Source organism: Lissotriton helveticus, chromosome 8 (genome assembly GCF_964261635.1).
Source record: "Lissotriton helveticus chromosome 8, aLisHel1.1, whole genome shotgun sequence".
Taxonomy (NCBI): domain Eukaryota; kingdom Metazoa; phylum Chordata; class Amphibia; order Caudata; family Salamandridae; genus Lissotriton; species Lissotriton helveticus.
The window spans coordinates 766,369,432-766,382,109 of record NC_136069.1 but is presented as its reverse complement, the minus strand read 5'-3'; the positions used below and the strand labels follow the sequence as shown (position 1 = coordinate 766,382,109).

The 12,678-nt window shown below is 44.0% G+C and overlaps 1 protein-coding gene across 1 annotated transcript in view; it reads left to right on the top strand.

The window, feature by feature from the left end:
- Positions 1-4,886, top strand: part of TGDS (TDP-glucose 4,6-dehydratase) — a 465,036-nt gene extending 460,150 nt beyond the window's left edge. Inside the window, exon 12 of the mRNA XM_078657602.1 lies at positions 4,287-4,886. Within this exon, the coding sequence (XP_078513728.1) occupies positions 4,287-4,363 (77 nt within the window). The 3' untranslated portion in view covers positions 4,364-4,886. The remainder of the gene's footprint in view (positions 1-4,286) is intronic.
- Positions 4,887-12,678: the final 7,792 nt, after the last annotated feature.

Here is a 12,678-nt window from a genome sequence, read left to right as displayed (position 1 = left end):
TGATGTGGGTTTTGTTTAGAGTTGTTTTCACTTTATTACTGTTGCAAATGCTGCACAGATAGTTTAAACATTGCCTTCAAGTTAAGCCTCATGGATTTCTGCCACGCTACCAGAGGGTTAAGCATGGATTAATTAGACAATTGCTTGTGTTTCACCCTGACATTATTTGTGGTTGTTGCTAGAGTACGGTTCTCTCCCCCCTCCCCCCGTCACAGTCCTCGATGAAATATCTATGTCACCTTTTAATTTCAGGCCATTATTTTAGTCACATGTTTAGGCAGGCCCGGACTGGCTGTTGCGGACACCGGGCAATCCCCCGGTGCGCTGCAAAGGCGGGGGCCGGTTTTGGGCCCCTGGGGGCCGTTTTTGTTACAGGGCCGTTTTTGCAGCATAGCTGCAAAATCGGCCCTGTAACAAAATTGGTCAAAAAGCGGCCCTGGCAAAGAGCTCGGTCGCACCCCCAACACCCCCCCACCCTGGGGAAGAGTTGAGGAGGGGGCGAGCACTTTGCCACGGTCGCTTTTGATTCCCAATCCGGCCCTGTGTTTAGGCAGTGTTTAAATAAGCAATTTTAAGATCGCTAATGCGTCACAGATAAGTAATCGTACCTGAGTGATGGTGGACCTCGCAGAGAAAGACTGTGGTGTTGATGCCATTATTCAATATATATCGAGCAAGGCCGTCAGTTCCTGTGAGGAATCAGGCAATGCATAAAATCAGGTTACTTTCCATTAGTGGTTGTATTCTCTTAAGGTATAACTTACGTGAATTCTTTCATTCGTATTGGCTGTCGCAATTGGTAGTTCGGTTGCAGGTTCCCTTCGGAAGTACATTCAGGTGGAGTACTTTAAGGTGGATTTGCTGTTGTAAGCTGTTACAGGACATGCTTGTGTTAACAATGGCAGATTACACCCTATGAGGTCTGTCGAAGGGTATTCTCTCTAGCCTCTTCTAGTGTTGTGGAACAGCCTCTATACTACTTAAAGCAGAGAGATGTTTCAGTTTCGGCTGGTCAAGACAATGCAGAGTAGAACGCACAGAGAAGGGACAGAAATGCCTTGAAGAAGACCAACTAACCAAGGCACAGTTGACTTATTTAATGTCATATTTGGGCTTAAACATGTCAGAATATTTCTCTGGTACGACTTTCTCATGTAAAATAAAAAGATAAAGCAGATTTATTGATTGCTTTATTATCATTATATTTTATATGCTTTCATCTGTGGCTCCAGCAGTGGGGCGACCCTCCTCCGCCATTACGGAGGATCTGCCGCTGTGCGACCCAGCCCTCATCCTTGAGGTAATCGGGCACTTTGCCCTTCATAGGCAGAGGATATATGTTCATTGCAGAAGTAAGACATTTGACACAGGTTCACATTTCCATCTCCATACCAGCGCAGGATGGCAGACAAACTATGTGTAGCTTCTCCTGGGTGTTTCTTCAGTGTTGGCTAGCAAGGCAATGACTCTTTGTACTGAAGTCTCTTTGGTCAGGTTCATTGCTATGTTCCTGGCCGAAAAGTGTTCAGATCATCATCTCCTCAGAGCCCAGCAGCGTTAGTTATGTGGGGCCACAAGGTTCCACTTGGTACATGTTTGTTGCATCCCAAATTTTGTGCCAAATCATTTTATTTATTTACTTTTTTAGAGCCAGCAATAGTGAAATGTTTCGAAAGCAGTGCTACTACTGCTCTCAAATGACGGCGATTTGAGTCTTGGTGTAATTGGTTTTCATGGATTAGAGGGATAGTCCTTAAATGATGGTTAAAAGCACGAGCCAACCCTAAATCAAGGAAGAAAACCAAAGATTTTGTCTGCATTTCACAAGGAAATGTTTGAACTGTTTCCCTCAGATCTCCATTCTCTCTCTCCTGAGAGCTAGCTTGAGATAGTTGCCCTTGATTGTTTCAGAAGACTGAGATTTCACTATTACTTGATCTTCCTTAAGCCAGTTTCAGTTGCTGGATTCCTTTGCTGTTTCTGCAGTCTCTTGTGCAGCTTGAACTTCCATTGATAATTCATAGTATCACCATGAGCAACATAACAGCTTCTTGAGCTGAGGTTGAAGGGTGCCTAGCGGATATGCCCAGGGTGGTATTTTGAAGGACATCCATTTATATGTTTGTGTGCCATTAATGTTTTTGAACAGACAGTGAGTCTTGGTACCAGAGTACCTGTTGTGTAATAAATTAAGTGCAAGGGTGGTGGTGGTGTTTTTAGTATCTCTGGATGCGGACCGCTCTATACAGCTGTATGAGCTGTATAATTCTGCTGTGCAGCTGCAGTGGCTGATGCTCTGGCTAGGTGCAGGGACTCAGTGTGGTAGGACGAAAGTGAAAGAAACCTTCAGAGGCGATTCAATCCTGGCATGGCTAATGGCCCCACTAGTCAGGCAAGTTCTGAAACCACGCTCATGAGTGCAGCAAAGAACTACTGGGCTACAGATTTTGACCTGCGTCGGTCACCACCCCCATGGGCTCCAATACTAGATCTGTGGGAAATCCCTGAACTTTGCGACATCCAGCTGCAGTATGAGACAGAGTACTGGGGTGTGCAGGGGTGATTCTAGTGAAAGGATTATATGTGAAGGGGAGGCTGCACAAATTCCCAGATATGCAAGACATGCAAAACATAGCTGTGGGCTACGTACAACGCCATAACACACAAGATAAGGTCCAGTTGAGGATAAGGGCTAGGAGGAGCTGCCAATATCTGTACTCCTCAAGGGGATTATGTCATATGGCTTACAGCCATAACAGCCCTATACAGGCTTCTCAATGCACAAGAGTGTGCAGCTCACCCTACTACACAGGGCCGTGTGGGAGGCAATCCTAGGTCGGGAGATATGTGACGAACAGTGGCACAAAATCATAGGGAAGGCCAAATGAGTCTCAAGGAATCCGAGATTCCAATACACGCAGTTCAGTTATCTCCACCAGATTTACCTCACCCCGAAACATATACAGTGCGTGTACAATGGGGCATCTTTGGACTATCCCAGATGCCGACAAACAGAGGTGGGCTTCTACCGCATGGTCGAGACATGCCCTCAGATTGTCTAGATGTTGGATTCTGTGGCTGAGACGGTGTCTGACCTTGTGAACTGGATGGTGGCGCGCACCCCTGAACTCTGCCTGCTCAGACTGATGCCAAGAGCAAAGAAAAACAAACTTGTGCACGTGTATTGACCTCGCCCTCTTGCTATATAAAAGGCGAATAGCAATAGCGTGGAAAGCCAACCAGGCACCAGACAAGGATAGCTTGCTACGTGACCTACACCAATGAACCATTGACTGAGGCGGGTGACGTGATGCCACACCAGCAGAAAGGGGGGAGAGGATCAGATGGCACCACATGGGATGGGTACATCTCTAAACTGGAAGCGAAAGGTTGCTCCCGCCCACCCTAATAGTGCAGGACATGGTGTGTTCCCATGCATATATAGCACAAGACGTCTACACAAAGAACATGGCCACTGATCACAGCTTAGACATTACCCCTAACTCCTGATAGTAAGGGGCTTCCCCCAGCAATAAACATGGTACCCCTAAGCTCGTAATAAACAAATTCACAATTACCCCTCCTCACTTGTGGGGTCCTACTCATGTTACAGTCATTACGAAATGGCTCAGGGGAAAGCTGATGGGGAAAAAATGCATGCTATATAGATGTGGAATGGTGCACTCGTGTCATTGATTACTCCATGTATAGCTGTGGATCGGATCCACATTGCCGGCCTGTATAGTGTTTACAATTAAAACCAAACAAAGAAATATGAAAACATATATATATCTCTGGATGGTTTAAAGCCATGTGTTCTCCTTTGATGTGCCATACTTTGTAAAAACCAAACTGGGATGAGGTGGGAAATGGAGCTGTTTCCAAGATTACTTACGGTTATCTGCATTACTCCTAAGATTACTTATGGGGATCTGCATTACTCCTAAGATTACTTACGGTGATCTGCATAATTCCTAAGGTTACTTACAGTGATCTGCATTACTTCTAGGCCTACTCTTCCTCTCCACTAAACATATTTCCCGACCCCTCCCCCCCCCCATGGCTATACCTGCCTGGTCTTAGATGGCTTATCCCCTGTTGCAGAAAATTACTTAGAAAGGGGAATTGTGGGATAGTCATTACCTTTCATCTTTGCTTACAGAGAGGACAGTGGTGAAGAACATTGCGAGTATGAGGGTTACATTTAAGTAGTACTTGCATTACTGCCTCGGACCGTTCTGTACTTGCAATGCTATTAATACTTTTTCTCATTATTTCTTTCTTAGTTGAATGGTACAGCGAATATTTTCACAACTGGAATAATGCAGAAAATGGTTTGGATCCTTTTCCTCTTCCACGGTAATCTTCGTCACGTGGTGCACAAACGGAGAAGATGTGAGGATGAAGCCAATTAAACCTCTGCATGTGACCATTTCCAACAGTATTCCTAAACCGAAGACTTAACCTCATTAGCAAGTTTGCTATATTGCATCTAAGGAAAAACTGGACATTGAAAATCTTTTAAGCAGTGGTTTATTCAGGGTCACTTGTTCCATTCATGGGAACTTCAACAGTTATTTTATTGTGCTGTGGGCAAAACGGGCTAGAAATAGCCACTGACGTACATTTAACATCACTTGAATTATAAAACAAAGAGTAGGCCCCCAAACGGCTGGTTTCGCTTAAAAAGAGCATATTGTCAAAGTGCCCTATTCAGACTGTAGATAGGTATTTTAACATGCAAAATGAGGCGCAGCGAATATTGGGTATTTATTTTCACTTCTTTACACCACAAGATGTATACAGGAATAGGTTGGATAGCTACTTGAACACCTCCCAGCCTGTTCTCCTCAAGAAACCGTACGCCGGCGGAAGAGTGCCTAGCTAAGTTGTGGACATGCCCATCTCGCCTTGCATGGAATACCCCACATCTCCACAAAGCAGCCATAGTTGTTCCACAGCCCCAAAGCAAACTGTGGTAATAAGGCCATCTGCATACAATAGTCAGGCCCCACAATGATGCATAAGTGCATTTATGGGTCCGGTCCCAAATACCTAAAAGACATCTTTTTCCCCTACTCTCCTGGACGTGCTTTGCGATCCAGCAACACTATGCTGTTGCATGTACCCAAAGTTACCAGAGCAAGACAGGGTGGCCGAGCACCTTCTCTCAAAGGCCCCCTGTTGTGGAATTCCCTTCCACCACAGCTGAGACATGTCTCCAATCTCCTTTCTTTTAGAAAAAAACTAAAAACATACCTATTCACCCAAGACTAATTCTTCTTTTATTATCCCTCTCTGTTATTCCCTCTATAAGTTTGTTCGACTCATACAGAAGCTACGCGCGGAGATACCCCTTCGGGGCTGATTCAGGCGCGCTATAAGAATATAATAATAATAATAATAATAATAATGCCTGACCCTGGGATTCTCTTCCCTACAGACAGCATGTGTCTTTTTCCTTACCCTTTATAAGGCAAGCGTCTAAGTGAACCCCAGCAGATAAGGGGTGGGTTCTCCCGCCACCCAGCAGGCATTGTTAAGGTGTGACGAACGTTGTCACTTGGCCTAAACGCGGTGGCCATCTCGAAGTGATATTTCCCTATCATCATTGCGTTAGATTTGAGGATATAAATTAGGAACATTAGCATTCCAAGAAGGCTGCCACTCCATTATCAACCTCTGTAAGTTCAGCTTTGTCAGGAGCACAATAAGTGAGGAGGAGAAACACCTGGATTACTTGGTAACTAGATGGCCCTCAGGCAGAGCAGCCCAAAGGGCCACCATTAGCCTGTTCTACACAGCTGTGGGGATATTGGGCCATGATCCTGTCCACACTATGAAGATTATTGCCCGAAGTGCCTAGGATTGTGCACTCGAATCAGCATTTTTCAGGAAACTTGCCCACCTGATGACAGTGTAATTGCCAGTACGGGTGCTTTATATCTACCCTAGGAAAGCAGGCCATTCTGGTCTATCCATGGCCAACCCCACCCTGGTGCGTAAAGCTCCCATCTGTGCCGGGGAAGTTGTTGCAGTACACACTGGCATCCCAGATCCAGGATTCAGTACTGGATTCACTCTCCTCCTTAAGTCAATCATTCCACGTAGTACATTTGTCAAGTCGTACAACCCTGTCTAAAGTGTGTTGTAGTAGGGTAGCAAACAAGTAGCAGTTTTCAAGACACCAATTTTTTGCCTGGAAATTTAGTCAGTGGAGGTAATGACCCTAACGCATTTGAAAACTGCATGAACCGTGTACGCATAATGTCCTTTCTCCTATGGTGTACATGTGTCTGGTTGCTTTTCACCAGACTTTCGTTCGCTTAAATATTAAAATTCATATCTTTGACTACAGATATCTACAGGTTAGTATTTGCATTTTGTAATGATCAGTCAGACATATATATACATCTCTTGGTGTGACATTTTAAAGGATAGGTGGCTCAACATAGCTCCCTAAGAAAAACATACCTCACGTACATGTCTAGATAAGCAGCCAAAAGGCTGGTATACTTCTCAGACGTCATTGTTGACAGCATACAGCACTGATCAGTGTTATATTGAAAAAAATGTATTTTGTGAAGACATAGTGAATTATGTATTTTAATCGAGCTGTTCTTCCTTGGGTTCGGGAAAACTTGTACGCTGTTATTAATTGTAATACTGCTATATTTTGAATGTAAACTACTTCACTATTTATGTGGCAAGGTTCATACTATAAAAATCAGTAATTGGTTAATATTGAATTATGAAGACGTCAGGAGCCTTAAATCAGTGGTTGAGATTTTGTTTTAATTAGTGTACAGTTGCTGCTAATTTCCCGCTAAATACAAGGTTTAAATTAGAAATTCTTTTCAAAGACTCAGACTGAAAGTCTGCTTTATTTGGATGTATAGCTAGAGGAGAGGAATTTAATCCGCAATGTATTTGTAGAGTTGCCACTCGCCGATATTGGCTTGGCCAGTGCTTGTTTGCTACACAAGGACTAGCCAAAGCAGCCTCACCATGTGACATCTTGAAATTATCTTTTTGTTGTAATTTAATATTGTACTATTCCAAGATTGCATCACATTGTGTCCAGATGCCCCATTTGCATTTTTTCTAATAGCAACATCAGGTCATAAAGCGGTGGCTTCTTGGCATAGTGAAACCTAACTAAAGTATAAACAGTATCATTTAAAAACTGCAATCTAGAGCATTCCGATTACCAGTACTTGTATGAGAAACCAGCATTAGAAAAACCAATACCAAGAGAAAATGGGAATCTATTCTTTTTTGTCCAAGCTCTAGTGTGAATCCTAGACAAGGGGGAAAGGAGGAGCACTGGTGTGTAAAGTTAAAATCCAAGGACAAAGAGAGTGGGGATTTGGAAAAGAGGCACAGGGAGAGAGAGAGTGGATGGGAGGCTGCGGAATGGGACATGTTGGGACAGAGGAAGCCGGGTGAACAGAGTTAAAGAGGAAGGGCCAATGAGCTTCCGCTGAGTGCAAAATGCCAACTGCCATAGAAATCTGCAAACGAGACGATAGTTTCCCTCAGTTGGCAAAAGGATGTATGTATCCAATCAAAGAAGAGAGTGAAAGCACTATACTCCAGTGGCGGTCATACACAAGAACAGGGAAGAAAACATTGTGTAGTGAGCTGAGATGGACAGGAAAGCCATCCAATCATGTGCAAAGGGAGCACCAGAAGCCCATGCCAGATATTTATGAACGTATTAGTTATGATTCTGTCCAACGCAAACAGCTAAAACTGTTTGTAAACAAACCTAAAAAAACAATGTTGTTCTAGGCTTATCAAATGACTGAAGGGATGTAGAGGAAAAGTCATGTTATGGCGATTTTACAGCACAATAATTTACCTTTGGCCTAAGAACCATGTTGTTACAGGGTATTTCCTAGAGTAATTCATAGGGATAAACTTTACAAGAATTGGTGATGGAACTTCGCTTGTATTGTCATTATCATCATATCTGTTAAGCCCATGATCACCAAAGAGGAATTCTGGGTTAGGGTGCAGGTTTGTGAACGAGAGTTTAGTCTTGGCTTTTATTGCCAGAGCATGTAAAGACGTTAACAAAGGAAATTTTGATGGACGTAAGACAATATTATTGAATGTAATCTATATACTAAGTCTGCGCTTTCCTTTTGAAGTCCACGTCAAAATAGGTTCTTGTGCTCTTAATCTCTTTTCCCTCTCATGCAAAAATGTACATTTATTTACGTTTCTTACATTATACTGTTTTTAGTTTTGCTTTTCTAAGTCTTGTTTATGAATCTATGCACTTTGTGTACTTTTGCAGTAGTATGATTGACGTTTTTTGGATATTATGATGAATAAACTTAATCGCGTTTTATGAATTTGGCATCGCTAGACGAAAATATGCCTTTTGTATGCATATGTTTTCTTGAGGAAAGCAACGGTTGAACAACTCGTCCACTTTGAATGTGCAATTTGTCACGGTTTGAGGATGTACCAGACTTGTATAATGTAAAATATGTTTGTATCCGCTCTGCTGGGATCATTTCCTTCACAGACTCATTGTAGGTTTAGTTATTTTTAATTTCCATATGATCTTATTTGTGATCTGGCTAATTTGAATGCATTTTTAATATTTTTAACATAAGATATTTATACGAGTATATTTTTGCATTTGACATGATGCAACGTTCTGACTAGTTTAGGAGCAAGTAGGAAACTTTGCACATGGATTTAAAATCATTGTAAATCTGATATTGTATAAATTATTTTGAAAGAAAATATTAAACGTATCAGTTTTTTCTATCATGCATTATCTTTCTAATAAATCAGTTTAATGTATGCATATCTTTGTGTTTATTCCATGTCATAATTTGTGTACATTTATAGCTGCAAAATGTTCTTAAGTTTCTATCAGAATTTACCATACCATGTAAGTAATGAAAAGAAAGTGGGTACTTTAGGCGCATGAGCTTATTCTTGGCCAACAGAAGGATGCTTACTTTTTGGGCAGTCTCCGGTTTGGGGCTTGGAGTACCCCATCACCTTTTCTACTGAGCTATTGATAGGCAAGTCAAAAAGTTTCACAGCACTCCAAAACTAAGTTGAGACAAACGTAGACTGATAGGAAAACTGAATAACCAGCATTGGCAAAACCAGTAGGTTTCACCTCTGCGAAATGTATTGCCTTTGTCAAACTTTTTTAGCCATGTTGCACAGTAGTGCGAGCTGCTGTGCAACATGGCTTAAAGTAAAAAATAAAAATGACCAGCGTTGACCGCATCATAGCCTTTTTTCCTGTAAAGACACATTGCACATTGTGCAATATATGTAAAAACAGCACCGGGGGAGAGGAGGGTACAAAACGGACAGCGGAGATGGAGTGGGGGACCAAACAGACAGAGGATGAGGGGGTGGGACGGACGGAGGTGGGGGAAACAGCGAGGGTGTATGCACTACAGATAAATATCAGCGATGATCTTATGGCGGTCTGGGGCTATCGCATTAACCCACTGACCTACTTTGATGGTACACATCATGCTGGAAGAAGGCAGTATTCTGGTAAATACTGCTTGAAAGGAATCACTCAAGTCGGAACAGTCATTTTAGTGGGGATATAATGCTAATTCCAGGAATGCAACAATGCCTTGCAGCCTAAACTGGTAAAGAAAACCCTGTGACATGCTCACATACCGAGCGGGGGTTGGATCAAAACGGATGGGAGAGCGGTGGGGAAGGGGATGCACAGTCAGGGGGTGGTGGTGGTCAAACGGTCGGGTGGGGGAATCAGACGGCGGTGTTGGGGGAGCCTGTACAGTGGCATGGCCTTTTAAAGTGCATGGCCAAAAGTTTCAAAAAAAAATACCTGGTGTAGCATGCAGGCAGTGGAGGGACACTGGCCAAAAACAGGAAGCTGTGTTGGGTCCATGTTTCACAGCTTGGACAGAAGCCCAAAGTAGACTGCAAGAGGAGGTGAGCAGCTGTCAGGAAGCAGGAGGCTTGACCAGTATAAAGCAAGGAAACTGGAGTGAAGTGGGCGCAAACCAATGGTAAGTATCAGTAATAAGCCAACACTAAGCCTGTTTTCAAGTAAAAAAAAAAATCAATAGCTTTTGTTGACAGGGCATGCGTGCTGCAGGCAAAACATTAACGGGCAACCCATGTGAAAGAGCAAAAAGTTAGTTATAGCGGACTTCAAACAAGCATTTTCAATGCAATAGGTCTCACATTTTCGAGAGTGTGAGCGATTGGCATTGTAAATGGCAATGCCAATATCTTAAACACTCGCAAATGCGAGACCAATTGCATTGCAAATGCTATTTTTGGAAAAACGCCCCATGCCCCGCGTTCACGTTAATGGCTGCCACACCCCTTTCAACACAACAGGCCAGGAAACAGAGTAAGCATTCTGATGCCCAGTAGACAATATAGCAGTTATTCTATTCAGCACCATTATTATACATCTGAAGCAAGACCATGTGCACAATGCAACTTCAAACTTCGAAACTAATAATTTGGGACACCACCTTCTAATAACTAGTAAACAGTTTGAAACTGTAAAAAAAATGTAAGATGTTCTTATTCCATAATAACAGTGTTCTTGGTATTGCTGAAAACTACACTACGCTTGTGGTGCTTATTAAAGACTATGCAATTTGTCAGTTTCCACTCTAGTTTGCACCTGGAGTCTATGTGCAATCAACAGAAAGGAATCGAGTTCCAAGACACCTGCCACCAGAAAAAGAAACAAAGAACCTGCCAAATACTTGCCCACGTCTAGAGCAACACATGGTGTTTGAAATTCCTGTCTATCCCGCTGATTACATCCAACTCCCGCCCTCAGTTCACAGTTTTGCAGAGATAACAAGAACCTCTGGTTACCTCAAGGAATCCCTCAACCCACGACACCCGGAAATACTGCCCTCATTGTTCGTCTTCTGCAACCACCACCTTTAGCTGGTTGTACCAATTCACGCCCCGGATACTACCCCAAATGCATACATTCACTGCCGTTAAACCTTGTACACGTTACACTTTTAGCACCTCCCTCGGAACACTCCTGCAGTCAACATACATGCCACATGCTGGGTCGTCACATGTGCCAAACTACTGTACAAGAAGGATTCCACCTAGTTCCCATCTCTGGGAGGTCACCACTAAAGGTGCACCAAATACAGCAAAAGGCACAGCAGGGGCCCAAATACAAAATATAAACAAGTATTATTCGCTCTCGGGCTGGTCGGCAGTGGGACATCCTGGCACCGATGAGCAGTGGAAGAGGAGACTACTTGCAGTGTTACAACCTGTGCCAAGTGAGCAGTGTGAAAAGTTGGCATTGCTGGACAGTGCCAGAGTGATAAACTGACCCTGCTATGCAAATGGCTAGTGCCAGTTTAGAGATGTAAATGCTAACAGAGGTGTTCGGTGTAAAAAGCTTACACTGCCCTTGATCACATCAAACACCATCAGTCATGTCTCCATCAAACACTGCATGCCAATCACACGCTGCCAATATAGTCAACAGTCGGCATCGCATGCACAGAGACTGGCAGGTAAGGCACCAGACTCACACAGATTAATGCTGAAGGATTTAAGACCGAATTTCTCAATAAATCACCCTCCACTCAGGGAAATCCATCATTCTGCTTTCAGATGCCTATCGGAGCCAGCAGTGAACACAGACCTATTGTACCCTAAAATGACACTGGGGAGGAGGGGAGGGGTGCGGTGTGTGGGGAACGCCGTTGGAGGGAGTGTGATTGAGTAGAGAGAATTAACTGCACACACCATTGGTTAGCTTGGTGGGCTTCAACAGCTGGCCCAGGTGGACAGTGTGAGAGTGGGAGGTGTTAACAAACAGTGCTGGGAAGTGTGAGAAACTAGCTCTTTGGGCAGTGCAAAGTGCAGGCAAAGGTGAACATTGTGAGAAATGGCACGGAAGAGCAGTGTGAAAATGCTTGCACTTTGGGTGAAAAGCTCATGTGTCTAGTTTGAGATGTGTAGTTGTGTGGGAAGCCTGCAATGGTAGATAGTGTGACAAGCAGTCACCGAGGGCAGTGACATAATTGACAACAACAGAATCTGGTACTGACAGTACATAGTTTGAAGTTACCTGCAGGGCACCGGCCGGAAATGTTAAGAGCCCGATCTGATGGGAGCGTTAGAGGTAGGCACACATGCCTGTGGATAGTCTGGTGCAGGAGAGCAGTGTGAAGGGCTTGCACTACAATTGTGTATGGGACTGCAATGGTGTAAGGACGTCAGAATCCAGTGCGGTCTCACCAGGACAATACACACCTATATACCTTATATTTACCAAAGTGCCAAGAGCACACTCAGCTGACACTGTGCGCTATACAGACACCCTCACTCACCTGGCAAGGTTTGTTGAGCACCACATTCAGGAGCGGGAGCAGCAGCAGACATTCAGCCCTTCCTCGGTCCATTCTTGTCCTCTCACACTGCGGCCCTCCCCTGACTGACGGGAGGGACCCGCACACCGCTTTATATACTCGGGAGGGCAGAAGCGCTGTGCCCCATGCTAGCAGGTTAATTTCTCGTTCTGCCTGGTCCGTCTCCCAGGGGGGCGATCTCATTAAGGCTTAGGCTAGAGGAAAACACAACATAAGCAGGGGGTTGCGGAGAGCACCTGTGCCGTCTCTCCTAGCCCCAGACCTCCTTGGACAATCTAGAGAT